General features: G+C 36.3%; 1 protein-coding gene across 1 annotated transcript; it reads left to right on the top strand.

Annotated features, from left to right (window-relative positions):
- Window positions 1-1,538: 1,538 nt before the first annotated feature.
- Window positions 1,539-24,763, top strand: LOC149805758 (uncharacterized). Its single transcript, XM_089936828.1, has 5 exons — window positions 1,539-1,682; window positions 11,596-11,729; window positions 18,804-18,881; window positions 20,886-21,029; window positions 24,380-24,763. Exons 1-5 carry the CDS (start codon window positions 1,605-1,607, stop codon window positions 24,600-24,602), a joined length of 657 nt encoding a protein of 218 aa, XP_089792954.1. The 5' UTR covers window positions 1,539-1,604; the 3' UTR covers window positions 24,603-24,763.
- Window positions 24,764-25,115: the final 352 nt, after the last annotated feature.

The following is a 25,115-nucleotide window of genomic DNA, read 5'->3' as shown; positions in this document are numbered from 1 at the left end:
GATCGCGGCATTGAGATTATTTTGAGCTATTGAACGGTAACTAGCTACTTATCTCAAATAAACCTTTTAAGTGTGCGTAAATGGGATGCATATTGAATCCCAGTGCAGGTAAAGAACAATTCTAGTTGTGGTATGCGTTTCCACCAGAGAAGGCACTTCCCGCAAAACAGGAGTTCGAATCAATTTAAGAAAAAGACAAATTTAAACAAAGTTATAAACAGAACAGGGAAGATATATCAGCAGTTGTATACGTTGCAAATTGATACATTGTTCAATTCTGCTTTCTGTCACGATTATCATTAATTGTTTAGATTAAACGAGGTATAGCGCAACATGTTTAAGTACGATGATGACGTACGTATTAATTTCTCACCCATGCGACAGAGAAATCTAGCTGTTTTGCTAACCTTACTTTTCTTATCTCAGTGGCTAGTGGTTTACATAAAGGAATATTAGACGAAAGTCTTAAATTTCATACATTATGCATTGAACCCATTATCAGGGTCCAAAAAATTGATTAGAGAGTTTAACTCTAAACTCAAAATTCATTAATTAATGAAGCTTAGAAAACTAATTACCAACTGTGGTATAATACATAGTTCAGTAGGTACAAATAGACATGTGAGCACCGAATATAAATATTCCAGACTCTTAATTTTAGGGAACATCATAATGTTTTAGATTAAAATTATCTAATTATTATTATTAAATAATTATTATTACCAAAATGCATGAAGAATTGTGTTGTTTTCGTCATAAAATGCTGCCTATGGCCAAACACAAGCCTTCCTACCTCTTTTAGTGTATTGACAAAAAAAGGTATGGAATTGTTTTTATTTTAAGTTATTCTTCCACAACCTCAATGCTATATGGTACATGATACTTAACTGAGGGAAATTTGACAACACTATTACAATATTTTTAGCAATTTCTTCAGAATACCGTTCCCCACCAGCCAGTATTAAATTGTACCTTAGCCCTTAAATTGCATATCTTAGCTCATATAAATGTTTTCGGTAAAACAGATTGCCTCTGAACAATTAAATAACAGTTTTTAAATTTGCAATATGAAACTGTAAAATCGTTACGTACTATACGTGATATTTGACTATACGACACCACCCACCCATTAATCCAATTCGTATTACCAATAGCCCTTAATCATACACTTAAGATAAATTCCATAAACAATCTTAATGGGGTTTTGGGGTGTTCGTTGTTATTATACTCTAGCGTGTGACTGAGTTCTCAGCAATTTTCCGGCGATTTCCATCTTTCTACACTTTGTCATTCAAATGAAGTATTTATGAGATGGATATTAATATTTTAAAAAGCCACGATGTCTTCCTCCTGCTGATTGATATAGTTGTATAATTCTAACGTTCAGAAACTGCTCGCGAGTGTACCTGTCTACATGAGTTAGACATGGCATTAGGTGAGCTCTGATTGACCAGTTTTACCTGTCCATGATATAACAAGGAATATACACTTCTAACTCATAACGAGTTCTAGGCGTTGTTTCACACTCTTCTATCAGCGACTCGTGTCGCACGTGTTACACGGTTTGCCTATTCGAACTCAGGCCACGTGTCTATATATAGTAGATGTATACAACTCAATATAGAATGCCAGTAATTTCTATCGGACTGGGACACAAAACGAAGATGATCTTGCAACGTCTGGTAAGTAGGGCCACAGCAAGGAACACCGATCATATTTTTCTTTAATTGGCTTTTGGTAATGCAAATTGGCTTAAGGGCTATTTGGTAATACAAATTTGCGTAACGGTTAGGCGGGTGTGGTATGGTCAAATATCATGTAGTACGTACTGGGTTTAAAGGCATGTATCATTAACTTAAATAAACCTCTCATTTAAATGTTCAGGTACATGCTGTTTTGAGGAAAATGTATTCATCTGAGCTAACATAAGCAATATATTGCATTTTACGCGCAATAGATCACGGCAATGAGCTAAGTATTGAGCTATTGCATTATATCTATCTTGTATGAAGACAATGAAGATGCAATGACCGTTACAAGTTTCGTATACACTGTGCCTTGCATACAATGCACCTGGCAAACATCACGATGCCAACCAATGGGGGCTGCCATATTGGTATATTAGTCAACCCGGTCCTCAACCTCCAGTCATATTACACTCGTAGATGTAACCCGATGGCTATCTAACTTTTTTGAAAATGTAGTTATGGTCGGTACCAATAATAGCTAAGAGAATTTCAAACCATTCCTGAGAGACATTCTATCAAATTGATTTGCTTGTTACATTTTACTTCAGTTCCATTACAACTTTCACGGCATATACTTCTGAAAGTTTTAATCCACCAGAGTGAGTTCGAGTATCATCAGTATTTTGTTAATACTCGTCTTATGATAAGGAACATTATTTGCAATAAACTGATCGCTCCGGTGGCCTAGTGGTTAGAGTCTCCACCTCGGATGCGGGAGGTCGTGGGTTCTATCCCCGGCCGAGTTATACCAAAGGCTTGCAAAAATGGTACTAACAGCTGCCTCGCATGGCTCTCAGCATTAAGAGGTTAGTGTTAGGACTGGTCGGCCTGGTGTCAGGATAATGTTACTGGGTGGGACATCATGCTACATGTCTGCGGCATGATGCCCCAGTGCTAGACATGACTATAAACTGCCACTGCAGACATCGTAGCGATGTGACTGAATTGTTTTTAAAGCTACGTTAAAAATCCAAATTACACGCACACACTTGCAATAAACTAATTATTTTAAATGAATATTTTATGTATACATACATGAGATGTATAATGAATTATTTCTACAAATACGAGAATTATTTTGTTGTATGCGTTTGCATTAATGTAAGAGAAGGCACTTCACCCGCAAAAAGGGGGGAAATAAATTAAGAAATAGACAATTTAAACAAAGTTACAAACTGATCAGGAAAATATATAAGTATTTGCATACTTAGGAAGATAGTACTTCTTCAATTCTGGTGTCAAGATTAGCACTAATAGTTAGGTTCAACGAAGTATAGAGCAACATGTTTAAGCATGGTGAATGGCATGTATTCATGCATATGTCCATGTGCTCTTCTACACTGGATTGTACGGTGTCTCGAAGAGACAATATATAAGAACTAGTTTATTTCTATGAACCATTATGTATATACGCATTGGTGATTTAGTGACATTTTTATGTACGAGTGACGTATAGTTAGTTGTGTTGTCGGTTCTTTTTTTTCTTCTGTTTTGGACGTTTAAACACTGGACTGGATAAATTTGTTTTTTCGTTGCACAGCGTTTCCATTTGCAGAGATAATGGGCGCTTCATAGAAACGAGGACAGACTGTTTAATGTGGTTAGTGGACTACATAAATGTATAGTTGTCTACATAAAGGTATATTAGACCAAAGTATTTGATTTCATACATTATGCTTTGAACCCATTATTAGGGTACCAAAAATGTATTAGATTTAAATTTGGAACTCGAAATTCATTAATTATTGAAGTTTAGAAAACTGAATTACTAATTGTGGTACAATAGATAGTTCATCATGTGGAGAAAGACATACGCCGAAAATATGGATAGTCCAGACCCTAGATTTTGGAAGATCATGACGTTTTTGGAATCAAATTGTCATTATTATTATTATTATTGTCATAAAATACAGCTTATGGCCACACCAGGCCGTCCTAACTTTAGGAATTCCTGTCGAGGTTGTTCAAGACTAACCAGAATCAATTATATCTGCAAACAGAGTGCAGAAAGAGTTCGTGTTCAGTTTGTCATGGCCAGTTTTATTCAAAACTAATTTATTTTTGCCGCTAAATGGCTTCTTCATAAGTGTCAGTGGCATTTCATTTTTACCTCTTAGACACCATATTGCTGCACACTACATCAGTGTCTGGACAAACCGTTTTTATTACGAGTTATTCTTTGACACATTTGCTGCTAAATGGTGCATGATACTTAACTGAAAGAAATGGAACATCATTTGCTATAATATTTGGCCATTCTTCATAATAGCATCCAAAACCCACCTGTACTGAGAACTGAGTGGCGTAATATATACAAATATCACGCACTGTACTTAAGTGAAATGTTATAAGTAACATACAATACGGTTATTTAAATGTTCAGTGACAATCTGTCTTCACGCACTGTACGTATTAAGTGAAATGTCATAAGTAACATACAATACGGTTATTTAAATGTTCAGTGACAATCTGTCTTGCGGAAAATGCATTTATATGAGCTAAAATAGTTAAGGTGATGCTGCACTTTACATGCAACTATCCCGAAATACAAAATATAAATGACTTTTTTGTGCTTGTTTACATTTTAGTTTTCCACTCTTTCACCGCATGTAGTTCTTAGTCGCCAAAGTTTATATTCTGGTATGATCATTCCTTCGTTCTTAATACCCATCTGAAAATTATAAAAATTACTTGCCGAATTAGCTAATTAGCCTAAGTAAACCATATATGGATGCATAAATGCAAATTGGATATGTAATGAATTTGCGTGTAAATATGAGAACCTTTGTGTCGCTGTTTGCATTTCCGCCGGTGTGCAAGAAGTCACTTACGGCAAAGCAAGGGTGTAATCAAATGAAGAGAAAAATGTAACAAATTTACAAATTGATAAGGTAGGATACGTGAGTAGTTGTATACTTTAGACGAATATACTTCACTCGGCTATGTTGGATGCTACGATTGTCATTAGCCGTTGATGTTAAATTAAGAACGGCGCAAAGTGTAGATTTCCATGTGCTTTTCTACAGGTTAATTTATATCAAATAGGCCACGAATATGAAAAGTTGACACTTGTTTCTCCAAATAATTGCATACGTGTTAGTGATTTAATGACATTTTGTTCTGTATATATGATAAATAGTTTTGAGTATAACAGTATATATTATCTATGTACAGTGTAGTCATTTGCAAAGACTTGGGGGTGCTTGAGAAAGCAAGATAAAATGAGACGGCTTAACGTGGTGAGGCGGGGGCTTGTTAAAAAGGGAAATATTAGAACAGTCTTTTGTGCATTTTGAGTTGAACCCATTACGAGGATACCAAGAACGTGGCGAGTTTAACTCCGGATTAATTAATTAATGAAGTATGGAAAACTTAATTATCAAATGTGGTTGATTTTAAAGATATACAGGAAGACGTGTGAGCAGAGAATATGAAAATATTGCAGATTGTTATGGGGATTATCATAATATTTGTGATTACAAATTTTCAATATTATGATCAAAACGCAGAGAATTGTCATGGTCTTCGTTATAAAATCCGGACTTAAGGAACTACTCTCAAGGCTGGTTAGGATTACTAGAATTCATTTTATTTGCAAAACAGTACGTGTTGAAAAACAGCTTTTTTCCACAAGTTTTATAAAACAAATTGTAATTTCCTTGCCACTAAATGGATTGTTCATTAGTGTTATTGGGATTTAATTTTCACTGCATCAAGGCTCCATGTTGCTGTAAACTGAATCGAATTTAGTGGCTAAAAATGTATAGAATTTGTTTTATTACAAGTTATTTCATCACACGCTCACTGCTACATGTTGCATACTTAATTGAATCAAGAGGATATCAATATTGCCATAAATTGTAGACATATCTTGAGTACATCACTCACGCACCTTTAGTGAATTGTGCATTACCAATAGCCCTAGTCTAAGTGGTTAAGAGGGTAAGCCTCGAATTTAGGGAGGTCGTGTGTTCGAACCAAGGTCAAGTCATAACATAAGACTTGTAACAATGGTATTAGCAGCTGCCTTGCTTGGTGCTCAGCATTCAGAGTTGATGGTTAGGACTGGTCGGCCTGGTATCAGAATGTGATTAAGTGGGACATGGTGCTGCATGTCTGCAGCATGATGTCCCAGTGCTACACATCACTATAAACTGTCACACTGCAGACATCGTAGCAATATGACTGAAAAATTGTTAAAGCTACATTAAAAATTTAAATCACGCACATACCAATAGCTCTTAAGTGCTACCTTTTAAAATAGTGTTGTTTCTTCTTGGTTATAGTACCAGAATTGCTGATCTTTATATTTTGGCACTAAGACTTGAGATGAGCACAGTATACACGACGAAATGACTAATTCTGACTGCTAATAGTACATGTTTTTCGCTACGGTAATATGCTTATAGGAATAATATTTAATAAACTGCCACTAAAACGAAGAGCTCGGGTGGCCGAGTGATCTTTAAGCACTCACCTTTAGGGGTTTGGTTTTGTTGCATATCTCAACCTGCCCGCGTGGGTTAGTCTTGGGTCGACCACTGAGGGTGTGCAAGGAAGCCTGCAAGTAGCTTCCAGTGTGTCGTGGTTGTTTTTTAACTAACATAAGTTGTCAGGATTTTGCATGTTCCCGTACATTACCACCTGACCAGGTGCATGGGTCATTACCGTAGATGGTTTACATCGTTTGTCTTGATCTTGTGTTCTTTAGTTAGACACACGACAACCGCCCCCCCCCCACCCCACAATCACACACGTTCACACACACACGTGCGCGTAAACTAACAAATATTCTATGATAAGAACCACCCATTTACAAATCCCAAGGTGTTTTACATTGTTTCTTTCATCTGAAAGTAAGAAATCAAATCAAAGGTTGAGAGTTCACTCTACTTAAACTCGTCACTTCTGTTATTCAAATTGGCGACATTTATTTCAGCCATTTTTTATGATAAACAAATTTTATGATCGATGAGAATTGGGATTTTTGATGCACATCGAGATCTGTATATAACATATTTTGTAAGCAAGATTAGAAAGTTGACAAGATCAAAGTTTTTATTTCCTATAAAGGCGTCAGTTTGTATAATTTTAAAATTTGGGTCGTAAATTTGAATCCATGTTGAGTAACTGAAGTAGCAGAATAATTGCTCACTTGTTTCCGTCCCCCTCCCCAACCCCATTACAGAAGGTACATTTCTTATGATTACTTAAATCTTTTTCAAAAGTTGGTTTGTGGCAATAGTTCTGTGTCCAAGTCTAAAAGCTAATCAGTGTTTTGTCTTTTGTACTAAGTTTAACCAAGACAAAAGTTGGACTATTCATTTACATCAATTCACATCCTATCTGCCTCTACCAATTTTCACATTTATCAAACTATTACAAAGTTAATTAAAAAAGGTATGACGTTATAAGGAATAGGAGTTTTACTTTGTTTTTGTGTGGTAACAGGGATGTTATTGAGGAGGTAGAGAAGTTTATTTAAAAGGCGTCTAAACTGTTTTGTTATCCCATCTTTTACATCCTACTGATGAATACTCTATTACATAATGAAAGTGTTCAGTAAATGACTGAAATTTGGTAATTTAAAAAGGCATTTTAAATAATAAAGGATTCAATAAAGATAAATCATGAAAAAAAATTCATTAAAATTTGGCTTTTGTATCTTGGTTTTTGTCAGATCTTTTTAAATAACTGTTTGCTCTTACCCTGAGGAGCGAGCTTTAGTCGAGCATTACATGGAAAGAAACTTAAATTTTTCCGCACTTCATTGACATGTTTGAGATAAGTACTGTATACAATTATTAATTTGTTTTTGGATATATTTCATCAAGAGGTCCTTGTGCACCAAATCGGTGTTTAAGTACAAAACCGTTTTTCTTTTAACTTTTTAAAATTGTATACAGTTACTAAAATTGGAGGGGGCCCCGAGTGGTCTAAAGCGCTCTCCGTTACGGATCACTGCCATCTCACCTCTGTCTGCGTGGGTTCGAGTCTCGGATTCGGCTAATGTGGGTATGTGAGAAAGCTTGCCAGTAGGTTCTCGTGGGTCGATGGTTCTTTCCGGGTTTTTTCTGGGTTCTTCCTCCACCATTAATACTGGCCGCCATGTACAGCCTATCGTGTGCTGAAAAATGTTGTTAAACCCTACAACAACCAAAATTAGAATATATTGAGACAAGTATTCCTAAACTATTGATGTTTTTTTTTCTTATTTCGATGAAGCATAAATATCACGACAAAATATATTTTTAATTATTTTATATATTTCAATTTAGTTTGCCTAATTTTAATTACATGATCCCTCAAAATTTTCAAAATATTTGTTCGGAAACCAGTTTTTGCCATAACCCATCTTCGTTTAGTATTAAAGCGCCTAATCCAGGAAAGTTTTATATAACCCTTATATGACTGAAGTAAATCCAATTTAATCCCCCCTCCTTAAACAGCTATGGGAGTATGTATTTTTACCCTCTCGATTTTGCCAGCCCCTAACCCCCAAACGGAAAAATGTATTCATTTCATTTTCTATATGGGGTGGAGGATTTGGTAGAACAGCAAAGAGATTAATCAATTTTGTCAAAATAAAGGATTTTATCAAATTTTTCCAATAAAGGACTTTTACAAGCCCAGGATTATCTTTACTTCTTCAAATTTGTCAAATAACTAAGTTCAACCATATCTACCAAATTCGAAAACTACTTCCAATAATCTAAAATTGACGAATGCAATCCAAGTAGCTTTTGATTTAAAAACATTGCAGTGGAAACCTGATGCTGAGGCAAAATCTTTTAAAAACTGTTTGGTTCTCTTTAAGGACAAAGCTGAACCGTATAATAAAAATGCGTTAGCAGTGTACTGCCCTAATTTGAACTCCATTTTATAATAGAAATTGCCTGTAATATTTGTTCTTTTATTAGTACTATTTAAGAAATTAAATTCTATTATAAATAAGTAGTGTGCTAAATGGTCTCCCTGGCGACAACCTCTCCAAATTGAAGTCTGGGGATAAATGTCCATTATTAATGACGCAACTTTGACTTATTGCCATATAGATTCCCCAAAGTTAAAAAAGATTTTAGGGCTTCTCCAGAAAGTCCCTTTTTTTCAAAGTATATCTGTAAGAATAGACCAGATTGATTTGTCAGTTTACTGTATCAGATCATACAAAATTCGTGCATTTTCACCAATGAATCTTCCTTTCATAAAACCATATTGCTGTCACTAATAATAAAAGGGAGGACTTTGTTGACCCGAAAAGCATTTGGTGCATAAATGATGCATGAGCAATCTAGTATGTCTACATTAAGTCATGTTGTTGTTATAGTTATTAACGCCAGTTTTCAGCACACGATATGCTACACATGGCGGCCAGTATAAATGGTGGATGAAGAACCCGGGAAAACCCCGAAAAGAACCACCGACCCACGACATTAAGTCATGAAATTGGTCTCCAAAAGTTTTAATGAATTTTCTCTTTTTATCTTCCTTTGGAATGCAAGTAATGATTCCTCGAGACTGACATTCTGAAAAATGTGGTATATCATATTCAGCATTTCAAAATATCAAGAGAAAGCCACCTAGATCTTTTCAAAAGAATATGAAGATTTCGACAGTTAATCCATCGGATCCAGGGCTAGTTGCATTTTTCATATTTTTCAGCGCTTAACCACATCCCTCAAAAGATACCTTACTTCACACGAACATCTTTCAGAATCTTAAATTTTATGATTTAAAAAGTGATTTTGTAATTGTTTTGGCATTTGAACAATGTTTCATAAAATCTTTCTGCTGATTTAATAGTCTTAACATGTAACCCTTATTCCATCTTCCGTAATTCATTTTGATCATTTTATATAATTTTCTTGTTTCAAGGGTAATGAAATATTTAGAATCTTCATTAGACTCGTACCTCTTTTTTTTTGATCTTAACGCATCTTCCACTTTTTTGATGACTGGTCTGTTTTATAGCCAGGAATAATATATGCGTCAATACAATTTGAAAATATATCCTCAGAAATTAAAAAAAAGTAGTGCAGTCTGCTTTGTTTTACAGGTTTTGTCTGTCACCAGATAAATACTCTACTCAGTATTGAAAGTTCTCCCTAGATCCACTAAATCAAGTTGATTCTTGATGTTTTGGACTGGGATCGGGTCATAGTGTTTATCATGTAGGATAATGTGTCAAGATCCATGCTTTAAACATTCCAGTCGCAACAAATAACAGGAATTGTCAAAACTAGAATCCCTATTAAAATTCATTTTTAAAAAAAAATCGGCATTATCATCATGACCCTGGAGATTCTCTAGCGTGAATCTGTCCATTAACTGTTTAAATCTAGAAGAATGTATCTTTGACGATCACCTCTAGTTCTATTAATCCATAATTCAAAATTATTTCTTAACACGATAACAACACCTGCTTTTTTTGGCAAGATTTATTTCTTTAAAAAATGCTTATAACCCCATTAAGTATCCCAGCGTTTTTCAACCTGAGCTCTATTGTTTCCTGTAGATATATAATCATGCATTATTTTGTTTCCAGCAGAAAATATCTTTAAATTGGAACTATGTAGACCTCTAACATGCATTGATCAAATTTTAATTCGGGGTATCAATTATTAGTTCGGTGTTTGATTTTGAAGCTTCAGAGCAGAATGACATACATGACACAACCAATATCCTAAGAACTCGCGTGCACCTGTGAAACTCTTGCACGCGCAACCCTGACAGGATTAAAAAAGTGATTAGTGCAATGGCATGCACCACTGGCTTAAGTGTATGTTGTGGCCAAAAATAGACAAGTCTGTTCTACACTAGGGTGTTGGTATTGGTCTAAAGTGTTAACATCGGTACAGTGTAGCTATATCAAAATTTAAAAAAAAAAACACGAACACCACTTTTGCTAGTTTTCTTATTGTACCAAAAGATTAAACGTCATTATTTACGAGTACTCCATCTAGAATCACTATGTAAACATAATTGAGCGTTTGGATTGGGGCCGATTTTTGTTTTTTGTTTTGACGTCATCAAAAAGGTCATATTCATACCTTTTACAAGCCTTTGGTTTGGCGTAATTGTAATACCAGGCAGATTAAATTTTTGGATGGGTGGTCAATGTACGAGTCCCATATTTTGCAGAGTAGACATCATCCATTCTTAATATTGTATTTGCTCTTAAAAATCCCTATTTTTCCCAACGATATTGACCTTGGATTCTGCATTGCAAAATTTCACAATTACTGGTTTCGGCGTATAACTTTTCCCGGGCATCCGATGTATTCAGTGGTTATTCTGGGGTATTGTTTTTCACCAACCAAATATACTGGCCATCATATGTAGCCCATTATGTGCTTATAAAATGGAGTAAAACCAAACAACTATGAATGGAACAAAACTTATTTGTTTGCCAATATTAGCAAAGTTTTAGAAAAAAGGTAAATGTTTTGAATCTTCTATAAATGTACAGTGGTCTTTTATACATACAAGTGGTCTGAATTTTTGGTATTTTGGCCATATCATTTCATATGAATACTGCGAAAATGTGCATTGCTTTGTTGGGCATAACGAAACATTTTGTATCACGGTATACGAGGTATTTCTGAACAAGCAGAGTCAACACTGTTAAGATTTTGCATAGCTTTAGTTTTCGAAAATCGCATCTCTTTATCAGTGGCTAAATTCAAGTGAAATTCCTTGATAAGATCACTATTGGTATAAAGTTTATGACGTGATATACTAGAAGTTACGTTTATGACAAGTCTCGCATCCTTGGCCTGTACAGACGAGCATACAAACGTAGGCAGTACAATATATGCCACTGTACTCTTGCTATTGTTACCATCAGATTTTTCCATTGCCTTTAATCGGAATGCTGATGTGGCCTGCATTTGTCGCCCAGGAATGTACAGATGAAATTCCAGAAGACGTACTTCTTGAAGCGCAATTTCTTCCTGCCGATAATAAAACTTCTTATCCGGAGTAAGTACGAATTACCACCTTTTTAACTGTTGTGTAGTAATGAAAATGTTATCTCTTTTCCGCAAACACATAATTTGTCATGGCTTTCCAAACTGTTTAAAGCGGTGACGGATATGACATCGTTTAATATCTAATAGGATGGGTACTTTTTATGGAGCCGGACTTTGTTGGAAGCAACACATAAGTCATTGTTCTGGGAGCGGTGGCGGCGTCTACAAAATTAGGATTTCAGGTAAACGTTTTTCATTTGCATATAGTTCCTTAGCCCAATAAATCTTACTCGATCCTGTGCTGATACTGACATGCTAGGGGATTGAACTCTCATAGTCTTTAAAATGTGCAAATCATTACTGGCGCACATTGGTGTACATTTTACACACTGACCGGTACATGTCGCGCCTCTTGAGTTAGAGAGCTGAAGGGTCCTTTCGGCAATATGTGCAGAATATTTCTTCGAATACATTATACAGAGTCATAACACCATAGGAAAATCGCCACTACCTCGCCAATCCAGCCCTTTCAGAGACTACTCTTGCTCAAGGGAGCAAAAAGTTGTCTGCCGACCCATTGTCGGTCAGGCACAATGATCTACCCTTACATACAAGACTTGGCGGCAAAGCGTAAGGATATGTTAGTTATTACTTCCGCTCATGCCAAGCACTCTCGTCACGAGAGACCTTGCAAAGCCAAAGCTACGTGAAGATGTCACTTCAAGTTTGAAGAGCTTTTTACTTCTAAGGAAAGTATACTCAATCTATATTTCCAATTTTTTCTTTTTCACGACAAAGTTCTGCCTTTACAAATTAGTCACTTTGTCTTCGTCAAACATTGGTTACTTGTACACGGAACCTACAGTCCGTTCGTGCTATACTTAATTTTACGTCCAAGTCTCTAGTGCTCATATAACACGTGTCATTTCCTTACTTGCGGGCACAGGGGTTTGTTACGAAGAAAATTAAAAGTATCCGTCCATGAATCAAGGGATGGCGGGGTTTAACCTGTAACACAAGGTAAGACAAAGAGTCCGCACCCCTCGGTAGTTCCTACCCTGTTTATCCTAACTTCGTCTGCTAATTTCCAACTTAAGCCCTTGTAACCAAAAACATTTCAGTTTTATAAACAACTCGACACACTTTGTTTAGTTTGTGACATATTGGGGGAAAAGTGTAATAATTCGCCGATTCTGACGTCTGGATAAGTACAAGTCCGGCAGTACCGTTTGCATTCGGATAGTCTTGAATTTCACCATTGAATGAAATGTTAAGATCTGCTTTATGCTCTGAAGAACCCCGTATATATGTACAATTCCATTCTTTTTCTATATCAAGGTGAGTTTTACCATGGTATTTTTAGCCTTGGAACGCCATGCTTCAGTGATTCTATCTGTATAGGCTGCCCTTGATCTCCCTGCAGATAAGCATGGTCGTGGAAATCGTTTTTTTCCCCAATTGTTTGTACCCACAAACAAGTGGCATTGTCACACGGTATGCAACATAGAGACGGTTATATCGTTCATTAGACACCTTTCTTTTGGTTCCAACGGCAAACGACTCTGAAACACACCCATTTTTCCACGCGTTCTGTTCCCGCTAGGAACGCTACAGCGCATTTTGAACGATATCCACGAGGGTGATTTTGCCTTCACTCTGGGTTTAAAACGGCACATATCTACATCTCTCTTAATATGCTCCCAAGACGGTCCTGAAAATTGCATACAATATCATATATCAATTCAGAGCACCCCGTTTGAGACTCCTTGTCGGCCCTTGGTTCTTACCTCGTCTGACGAATCTAGTAATGACCCGTAAGCAGTGGCGCCTTTCTTCTGAGGGATTATACCCACATGTGATTGCTCAACGAAGCAGCGGACGTCATGGTCCTCGACTGCCTAATACTGCTTTACTTCTGTTTTTGTCTGCACGAATAGATTCAACCAGTTGGCCCACTGGACCATCCTCTTAAAATCTGCACCTATTCGAAGCACCATTGGCGGAACTTGGAGCAGCCTAACTTGGTTCACGGTGTGGGTATGCATCTACGCGTCCACCCACTCGAGCTTAGACTATACAAATGCAAGTACGAAAGGCGGGGTGGGGTGGGGTGCGCATACTACCATCCTTTCGGGACACCAGTGGTGCATGGTCTCCCAGGATCGACATCTACATATCAATAGGTCAGGAGACGACGGCCAATGTAAAAGCTTTTAATTAGAGGCAAGAACACTTAAGAGGCCAAGGGAGTTCTGTCTGACATATCTACCGTGGTGACTTTTCTCAACAATGATTATCTCTGGGCTACAATGTTGTTTTTATCTCCAGCAACAAGGATGATACCAGACCCTAGGCCTTTACGTCATGGTGTGGAACTTTTCTCAAACAAGGATTAACTCAAATCCTACAATGGAGATTACCTTCAATAGCAACGATCCCAGTAGCCAGACCTTTGCATCATGGTGTGCGACTTGTTGAAGTGGCGTCATCAAGAATTTCAAGTTCACCATATCCCGGGACTCCTCAACGCACTGCTCATCTCTTCGTCACGGAACAGTCGACTAGCACAGAAGGAATTGTTTCTTCATCCCTCGGTCGGTTCTCACGCAGATCTGTACCCGATGAGATCGACCGTTGGTCGGCCTGTTTACGCAACAGGGAATGCCAAACCCAAGTCGTCTCTCCAGTCCCGGACGCAACAGCTTAGGCAATGGACGCCATATCAGTGGATTGGACCAACATTAACTCGTACATCAACCAATAATGCTTCTGATTCTAAGTGATAACAGCAAACAAGGGAATCAGCTCGTGACCTCGTTTTATTGCTCTCCGATGGGGGAGATATCTTGGATAGACTACTAAGTCAATCTGGCATTATAAACTTCGCCGAAGATTCGAGTCTTCCCTCATGTACTCTAACTAACCAACACGTCAATTGTTCATCCCTGCCCGGACGGAGCTCCTGGCCCTGCACGCCTGGATCACATCAAACAGGCTCAAAGACGCAAACAGTTCTCGCAACCAGTACTGGAGAATCGCTCAAGCGGGACTGCTCGCCACTCTAAAGCACATGAAGGCAAATGGCACTTTGCACCCACTGGTGCGCGATGAACATAGCTTACCTCTACAGGCATCGATATAGAAGATAGCTAATTTCATCCTCTGGCTCTTCGAATTGGCTCGGAGTACGATTAGAGGCTATCGCTCGACGATAGGTGACCCATTTTGTCATCATGGGCGCGAATATAACAAAACGAGGACGTATTCGATCTCGTTGCAACTTTCTGAGTATACACGACCTTACTTTAAACCTCTACCTCAAGGGTAACCTATCTTGGGTATTAACAGGGCTGAACAAGAACCCTTTTGAACCAGTTGGGCATATCTGGTGCACCTTTTCTACAATCCCTGCATCCTTATGGCCTTGGCAACGGCAGTCATAATTGGTTAATTGATTAAATTGGTTAAATACATGCTCTGTCCTCGCACTCCGAGTACCTGCAGTTTCGACAAGATGGGTCATTCTTTCTTATGATGGCATCCTCTTTCAGCAAGAAGTCTCCCTTCCACAGGCAACCAGTCTTTTCTAATGAAACGTCTCTAATCTGGACACGTCAGCCGAATACAGCTACTTACAAAACTTTATCGGATCTCTGAAGTGGTAACATAATCGAACGGAGTTTGTGCGGAGAGGGAGATCCCGCCTTTTTCTCTTTAATCAGGTCAATACAAAATAACAGTTCAGAATGTCTCATCCTGGATCCAAGTATGTTATTTGCTCAGCATACATTGAAATGACCCCGGTTCAGTTACCTTTTTTAACTCATTTCGGTGCATGAGGTTAGGGCAGTTGCCACCAGCCTAGCATTCGAACGGAAATGTTCTCTTGCCGTCATCATTCGGGCTGTGGGATGGAGATTGGAGTCCACATATTCTAGATTTTATCTCCATTTGTCATCCCAAAGGGCCCAATTCTATCTGGTAGGACATGTATATGCAGCTCAATAAGTAACATTTCCTGGTCGATAGACAGCTTCTTAAGTCGTGGCTTCACAACTGCCGCTGAATTGGCTTGGGGAAAATTTGTTCCCTTTTGAAGCCGCACCTCCTTAAGTCGGGCTCCTTAGAAGCTGTCTGTCATACATTGGGGGATCGGATATTTCATCTGCGGGATAAGAGAATGTAACTCCATACGGCTTTTGCTTTATTCTCCTAAGGTATTGTTAGGGTAGTGCATTCGAAGAAGAAATCGTTCTTTTTTAATAGTAAAATTAATCTTCGAAAACACTTACCCAATCATAATACGCATACTCTCAGCCTCCCCTGTAACATCCATAGCGAGCGTGCCTTCCGCTCCAGTAATAACTAACACATCCTTACGTCTTGCGAAGTCGCATGTAAAGGGAGATCACTGTCCGACCGCCAATGGTATTATGATTGGGTAAGTATTTTTGAAGAAACATTACTAACATGCAAGAATCAGCATACCGATCCATATCTCCCCTCATTTGTAAAGGTGGGTGTGCATGGTCAGTAAATGATTATCTTCATGACTCCTACTGTTATGTATTTTTAATTTGTATTTGCTTGCTTTTCTTAATTACAATGAAATATACATCTGTATTTGTACTTGACTTTGTTCAAGATCGATGTCTTTGTGTACCTGATTAATATTTTCTGAACGACATACTACATAGCTAATATTTTTTTTGAGTGTGGGTTAAATATTCAGTTCATTATTAATAAAGGTACACATTCATTTGGAATTGGGTCTGGGGTATCAAATTTTCAGTTGGAATTTCTAAACTTGTTGACAACTATTCCCGGACAAAAACGTTTAATTTGGAATTGTAGTGAATTTAGTTAAGAACATTGAATTATGCGATTTATCAAGACTTGGTAAACCATTACACTCCAGACCATTGGCACATTAACACATTCCATACTACGGGGACATTAACAGATGCAATATCGTATTTATACCACTGGAATTCAATTGGAGCTTTATATAATTGGACTTGTGATAGAACTTTTGAGGACACTTTCGGATTTAATTCACAATGCAATAGTTCTTGAAAAATTTCAATATTGCATTCTAAGGAAATATTTTTGAATGGTACAAAACCTGTTGGTTTTCTTGTCGAAGACGTAGAGTCGTAACCCTACTATTCCCATCCTCCCTACCCTTGAAGTCTTTTTCATTTTGGTTTTGTATGTGTATTTTGCGACTTGGGACAAGTCTTGGTCAGTCTAGGTAGGTGCTGACTTCTGGAGCTCCACCATGTTAAATTCAACAAAGATCCATACGATTGTTTGTTTATTTGGCTTTAGACGCTTTTAATGTTGCTGTTTATTTGGCTTTAGACGCTTTTAATGTTGCTGTTTATTTGGCTTTAGACGCTTTTAATGTTGCTGTTTATTTGGCTTTAGACGCTTTTCATGTTGCATCTTCCATAGAACCCATATGGAATAGGGTCTTATTGCTTAAGTCCAATATATACCATATAGACGTGCTTAATTTTAAGTTCCCATCGATCTCGATAGTCGTGCTTAATGTCGAAGTCACAAAGATTCCGGAAGGGTCATTTTTATTAATTCCTTTATATCACCATACGCCCTCTATCCGATATCATTCCCCATAACTACTTGCATGTTTTAAGTGTAATGATATGCCAGAAAATACATTGTTTACTTGTCAAAATCAAATGAATTTAAAATGTTTTAATAAGTAAACCAATAGAAAGTTTTTATTGTCCTCATTTATTGGTACCATTTTTCGTTATATTATTCATTTAGTATATTTCATGTGCTTTTTGTAATGCATCAATTTCATGACAATTGTCGTGTATAAGAATACAAAGTCTAAATGTTATAAAAAAAACCTTCAATATTCATCGAATTTCTCAGCCTATTTCTTTAAATCAACGTAAGCCTAATGAAAAGAAAACAATCATATTACCATGTGTTTTAATGTCTGCAACTTCGGGCACAAATGGACCTAGTATGTTGCATTGTTCACATTAGTTGCAGTTTAATTTGTCACTGCACAGTGCATATATAAAAATTCTTCGTCAACGTACTCGCGAACTAAATGGGCGGAGCTTTGCATGGTCTTGCAATTTCTCGAGAAAGAGCGCAAAATTTCAGCTTTTCAAGACGATACAAATTCCAAGTTTTCGCTCAACATAAACACGAAATTCGAATTACCACAGTAGCTACGGTTGTTATTCCACGCGCAGTTACATCTTGTCAGAGATGGAATTTGATTTGGACATTTTCTGTACATATTGATGAAAGAACCCATCAGCTGATGGCTCAAAAGTCGCATGTAAAACCTGTCGGCATCTAAAATATACACCGATGTGCGCGGACGAGTGTCGCACGGATCTCCACATTTTAAAGATTAGGCGATTTTATCCCATAAAGTGTCATTACGAATTATCACAGGTTTGGGGTTACTTTATCAAACTGATAATTCATAATTCCTAAAACCGTTAGTTTTTCACCATGGTTATGATACATCATTATGAAGATCTGACCATTGTACGACACTCACTCGTTGATAATGGAGTCTAGAACACTTGGAGAAAATTTTAGTTCGTTTTCATTTACTTGTATTTCCTAAACGCCTAGACCAGCAAGTTGTTCTCCGCCAGTCAAAAAAAAAATAAAAAAAAAATGCTGGTCTACTAAATGCCTTGATCGATATTTTCAATGAATGCTTATGAAGACCATTTTTTTTCTGAGACATGTTAGCTCAATTTTAACTTAAGGTCAAGGTTGGACCCTTTTTGGGAGGTCGAAATGCAGGCCTTGGACTTGTTGCGTATGTGAAAGTATGCGCGCGCCCGAAAGTCGGCTTCAAAATTGTAAATGTTATTTCATCTCCCATTACCAATACCAGAAACAGCTTGTGCTAAAATACGAGTATATTTTAATAGAAACCACAGAAATTATCACTGAACGTGTTTTTTTTTTCTTTCTCTCCCATAAAAGTCTGACCATTCCTGTAGATTGAATGTAATGCAGCATTTTTCCGAATCACGTTAGTGCTCGTGTATAATAGTGTCACCTCGTGTTTCAGGACACAGATACCTGCCCTGCTGGCCAAGGAATCCTCAGAAATTCAAGAGTCCATAACAGCCAGTCAAGCTCTAACAGGGTGAACTATTATTATTATTATTATTATTATTATTATTATTATTATTATTATTTTATTATTATTATATTATCATCATTTTATGTGTGCGTATGTATGTCTATGTGCATATCTGTCTACGTATGTCAATGTATGTAATGGGTTGGGTATAGGGTTGTGTGTGTGTGTGTGTGTGTGTGTGTGTGTGTTTTGGCATGTATTAAATAATTTGTATAATAAAATTTACTCCCAGTTTGATTATTCTTTTTACCCGTTGGAACATATTTTCACACCTTTTAAAAAGTTTGATTTTGTGTAGAATATCTGCATCTAATTACAATTTATTTCATTTCTTGGTTATAAAAGTAATTATTTTCATTAGTCAGAACATAGGTATGTGATCAGGCTCACGTGTGGTTTTTACTGTACGGAGGTCTGCTTTACACAAACGTCTATAAATTAAGATGCATGCAAAGTAACTTGTGTTAACACTGAAAGAAGGCACATACACTGCATGCCTTCAATATGAAATAAAAAATGTTATCGCATTTTTATTCTGAAAATCAGCTTATTCTCTGAAAATTGAATAATCAGATAGCAAATCTTTGTATTTTTTATAAAATAAAATTTTAGATGATATTTGATATGTTTAAAGTTGCATTTATGCTACGTCAAGGTTGTTGTGTCGCAGGTATTCTGCATGCGGTTATGTCGGAAATAGCAGAATTTTGAATTTCCACTAAATGTGCCATCATCAGATAAATTTCAAAAACATGAATACACTAAACATTCAGTATTTTATGTGCTTTCAAGTGTCGATATTTCAAAAGCTGAATTGTAAAGCATATTGAATGGACCAACGAAACTTGAGTTGAAAGTTGAGCAGCAGGATGACCAGAAAGCAAACGATTTAAATGTCTAACAGAATAACGTTCTTATGTAAACGCCTGGCTGGGAACTCAAATCTACCAAGAAAATACTGGGGTTAAAGTACTTTAACTGCAATTTGTTACAGATGAAATTAAAACTATTAGTCAGTAAATTAAGAAAACAAGGGCGGGGGTCCAAAGACTACATAAAACACTTTGACCCATAATTCATACAATGTAAGACACTACCTTCATAGTTACGATGGAGAAGTGTGTAATATTCCTCCTCACCCATCGTAACTGTAAGGACCGATGTCCTACTTTTAACATTTAACCCAATCACTATAACCACTTACCAACAGTCTTAATTTCATTTGTAAGGGGCCCCTCCTTGTACGTAGCCTGACCTGTTAATGAACAAGAAAATAGGTTCAAAGAAATTAAATTTCTTTACTCACTGGTCTGGAGAATAATGGATCGGCCAAATCTGATTAAACTCGTCCATGGAAGAATCATTTCCAGGAGTCGTTTCTATTGAACAAAACGCATAATTTTCTGAGAATGTTGTGCCCATTTAGATGAAATGTTAAGACCATGCTGTGGAATATGCAAAATTGGAATTTTGTAAGTTGGCGTACTTGCGACGTAGTTACTGGAAGACCCTACATTCTGTATATAGCTACGTACGCTGAAATCGGGCTCTAAAACTGATACCAACTATTTTTTTTAAAAAGTTGTTATAGGGTTTAACACCATTTTGCAGCACAAGATAGGCTACACATGGCGGCCAGTATAAATAGTGGAGGAAGAACCCGGGAAAACGCCGGAAAGTACCACCAACCCACGATAAGCTAATGGCAAGCTTTCTCACATGCACACATTGGCCGAACCCGAGACTCGAACCCACACAGACAGAGGTGAGATGGCGGTGATCCCGTAACGGTGAGCACTTTAGACCACTCGGGGCCCCTTTTTAAAAAGAATTAAACGAATTACCAAACTTGAATTGTAATTATAAAAGTTTTCTTAAAATTGTCAGTTGCCAAATCGCACAGCTTAGGGCTTTATATTCTGTGATTCGGCGAATGACAGTTCATATACCACGATAAACGTAGAGAAATATATGAAACACTTACAAAATGTTTACTTTGCTTTTCAGTGATAAGTCGAGTCTACTTTCCGATTCCAAGGACACGTGTCAGAGATACGATTATCAACTACCATATAAATCGTGGTACTTCTTCAACTCGCAGCAGCAGAAGTGCTTCTCTTTGCACCCTATTTACATTGCATGGTGCAGAACGTATGTCAACTCCGATCTCTTTATTAATGATTTTTGGCCTTTCTGTCCCTCTAACAGTCTTTCAGTTTCTGCTTAACTGTTTCCGTCTAACTTCACGTCTGCCTACGCTTGTCATTATCGCCTCTATTATTTATGTCTATCTGCATTTTGCATCTGCATTCCGTCCATAAGTATCAACTATCACATATATATATATATATATATATATATATATATATATATATATATATATATATATATATATATATATATATATATATATATATATATGTATATATATATATATATATATATGTATATATATATATATATATATGTATATATATATATATATATATGTATATATATATATATATATATATGTATATATATATATATATATATGTATATGTATGTATATATATATATGTATATGTATGTATATATATATATGTATATGTATGTATATATATATATGTATATGTATGTATATATATATATGTATATGTATGTATATATATATATGTATATGTATGTATATATATATATGTATATGTATGTATATATATATATGTATATGTATGTATATATATATATGTATATGTATGTATATATATATATGTATATGTATGTATATATATATATGTATATGTATGTATATGTATATATGTATATGTATGTATATGTATATATGTATATGTATGTATATGTATATATATGTATATGTATGTATATGTATATATATGTATATGTATGTATATGTATATATATGTATATATATGTATATGTATATATATGTGTATATGTGTATATGTATATATGTGTATATATGTGTATATGTGTATATATGTGTATATATGTGTATATGTGTATATATGTGTATATGTGTATATGTGTATATGTATATATGTATATATGTATATGTGTATATGTATATGTGTATGTGTGTATATATATATGTGTGTATATATATGTGTGTATATATATGTGTGTGTGTGTATGTATATATATATGTGTATATATATATATGTATATGTATGTGTGTATGTATATGTATGTGTGTATGTATGTGTTTTGGTTATATTATCTAGGAGATAATAGACCACGGCGTTATTGCCCGGATCAAGTAATTAACAATATAAAATATAAACTTAATTGATGGGATAAGAGCACTGAGCAGAGATAGAAATTGAATAACATGAGCTTATGTGTGTACCAATTAAATCATAAAACAAAATTAAATCGAATATGACATGAAAATGAGTCGCTTTCTCTCAGAAATAGATTTACAAATATATGCCAATTTCAAATATCAGTTCCATCGAGTGACAGATCAAACTCAGATTGCCGGCATGACAGCATCACTTGGTGGTTCTGGTCCTTTCCCAATCGCTGCTGGTGATCAGTCAGCGTTTCCGTCTTTCCTTCTCTCTCCTCCTTTTAGGCTCTTCGGGTCATCAACCTTTCGGTTGCAGTCTGCACTACCTTAAGTCTGTGCAGTCCGTATAGAGCTATCGAGATTTTCCTTAAAATGAAATATAACACCACTGCTAAATACTTTCAGAATTTTTTTTCTCCTTTGATCAACATTTCCTATTCTCCTGCGTCAGATATGGTTTATTGAATTTAAAAGAATTAGCTATGGTCATTGCGCACTAATACAAAAAACGTATCTTAAATCGATATCTGGTTAGCAGCTACTACATTCTTAACTGAAAACCATGACATAATTAGCCCTATTTGATATATTGTCCCCACTGTCACCATATATTTACCAGCTGACCCATCAGTCGAAAACATTTTTAATCCTACACCATCTCGTTTCAGTTGGAAACGCACGAATTGACTTTTCACTCAATGTTCTATGTTACTTTTGCTATTAGCGATTCATTCATTCATTTTCAGACGTAGGAAAATCAATCATCACCATAAACAATAAAATAAATTAAGACAAATTAACTTTCCAGAATTCGTATTCTGAAGAAACTTATGAAATCTTTGGGATACATTATTACAAACAATTAAATTGTTCATATAACGAAATATTGCACAACATTCTTACAGACATGAATTATAATCATGCACTATTACTTCTGAACTCAAGGAAAAATTGAATTATGAATTTAAGTAGAATGAATTCAACAATAATTAACAAATTTACATTAGCGAACACATACGCAACCGAGACTAACCCTTGTGCTTTATTCGAAATGCGAACCTCCTTATGAAGTCGAATATCTCTGTCCATATCTCTTTTCAGCCTGCTAAAATTAATCACTCACATCGAAGTCGGAATAATTCTTCCTAGTCAGCCTTTATTAACTGTTGTGGAAAATATCATTTTTTTACACCCGTTTCAAATGGGCCACAACTTTATAAAATCTTCTCCGGTTAATCTCCATTCTTGTCAATTTACCGCTATGAATTCTTGTTAATATTGCACTCTTCTCTGGCTCTAACAGTTGGCCAAGATGTCCCTAATTAAAACTCCAATTCACGCACTAAGCAGAGCCGATTCTATCCATTTGAAGTCGACAATTGCGAGACTAGCCGCTGACAACGAAGGAATGTATTACAACATTTATACTACACATATATTATTATGCAAAATTCTGCACCCTGTCTGTCTGTCCGTCCAGTGGCTATCTACATCGAGCGTATTACGACACGCATTCATATAATGCATACTGAGAAAGCTGTTTATCAGTAATAAGCTTGCATTTCCCCGCCCACCCATATTACAAGTAGAAGGGATGGAGAAAAATGCTAAGTATGCTGTGTAAATTTCTAGACCAGCCCTAATGTCAGTCGGTCTTAAAAAGGGTGAACGGTACGTTACGTACTCTTGGACGGGCAATATGTGACTCCCTTGTTTTGATTCGCTTTTCAAATTTACCTGCAATAGAAACGATAAGGTAAATGTACTATTCTCCAATATTTTACCACTTTTGTACCACAAGAATAAACGGCCTCAAAACTATTGTGTAAAGGAGCTTTTCGGTATTTCCTATATTTAATACAAATGAGAACGGGGAACCTTGATAAAATCCTCAAACGTTCCTCATGAATAAAATATATTTCCAGCCTTTGCGCATGGAACTACTGTATCCGATGAGTTATTTTAGTTTTCTTAAACTACGTTACTAGAAGTATTGATGAAACAATTTAAGCATCACACTGCCGTTCGAAAGCATGTTGGGTTTATGTAAAACATCTAATCTCTTCATATGTATGCGTACGCCTGATAAGTGTACCGATCTATCCTCAAACCAGTTTGCAACTATGATTTTAAATAGAGACGGTGACCCGCCGGACAGTGGTTGCTTTGAAAAGTTGGTCTTTATTCCAGGTTCGACAATCTCTCTTTGCAGACGTTACTGCCGTTGGAACATCGACTATAAATTTTTTTGGTGGTATCGGTGCGTGCAGGAGTGGCGCTACCAGAATTTCTGGTCTGTCTGTATGGAAAAAAACGGCATCTGGTCAGTCCGTTACCTGTCATGGAAACTGCCCGCCTGCTGTAACTGCATGCGCTACTACAAATACACACAGGAGAAGTGCAAGATCACAGACACGACTGTCGCAGGGCGTTAAACCTGAAATTATATAACGTCTTAATTTGACATTTGTTGAATGTGCATTTTTTAAGATGGTCTTGTGATTCAGTTTTACTTCTGAGTCTTTCCATTTCCTACGACGAAGTAAATAATTCATTTTGTACTATTGAAAATGTTTATTAAACCCATCCATCCACACGTGATTTTGTGTCTTGTGTACAATTTGTGCAAGTGCAAAAACACACATGCATGCAGATACAGGTACAATCCAGCCATTTTATCTAAGTGGAAAATGTTGATCCATAATGATATGCATCTCAGTGAGCAATAGTTACATCTTATTGATCAGTGTGGAACTGTAACGTCTGTCCTTGTCAAATCGAAGATAACCTGTTAAAGAAACCTTATAAAATCACAAGAGTTAATGAGGTCACCGTGATCTTTTAATTATCAAAACACAAGAGCGTGATCTTTTAAAATTTGTTTAGCATTCGTTTTAATTTCTTTACAGTAAAAACCTCACCCTTCCAAAAGTTCATTCCATTTTTGA

Source organism: Sinohyriopsis cumingii, chromosome 2 (genome assembly GCF_028554795.1).
Source record: "Sinohyriopsis cumingii isolate HCF-2022 chromosome 2, ASM2855479v2, whole genome shotgun sequence".
In the NCBI taxonomy this organism is placed as follows: Eukaryota; Metazoa; Mollusca; class Bivalvia; order Unionida; family Unionidae; genus Sinohyriopsis; species Sinohyriopsis cumingii.
Note: the sequence above shows the minus strand (reverse complement) of the source record. Positions and strands in the feature narration are given on the sequence as shown.

Bases quoted from the DNA above. Each gene is read 5' to 3' on its own strand.
- LOC149805758 (XM_089936828.1), top strand. From the start codon at position 1,605: ATGTATACAACTCAATATAGAATGCCAGTAATTTCTATCGGACTGGGA. The intron at 1,683-11,595 runs GTAAGTAGGGCC...TGTTACCATCAG, and splicing joins AGATGATCTTGCAACGTCTG to ATTTTTCCATTGCCTTTAAT. The intron at 21,030-24,379 runs GTATGTCAACTC...CTCTCTTTGCAG, and splicing joins TACATTGCATGGTGCAGAAC to ACGTTACTGCCGTTGGAACA.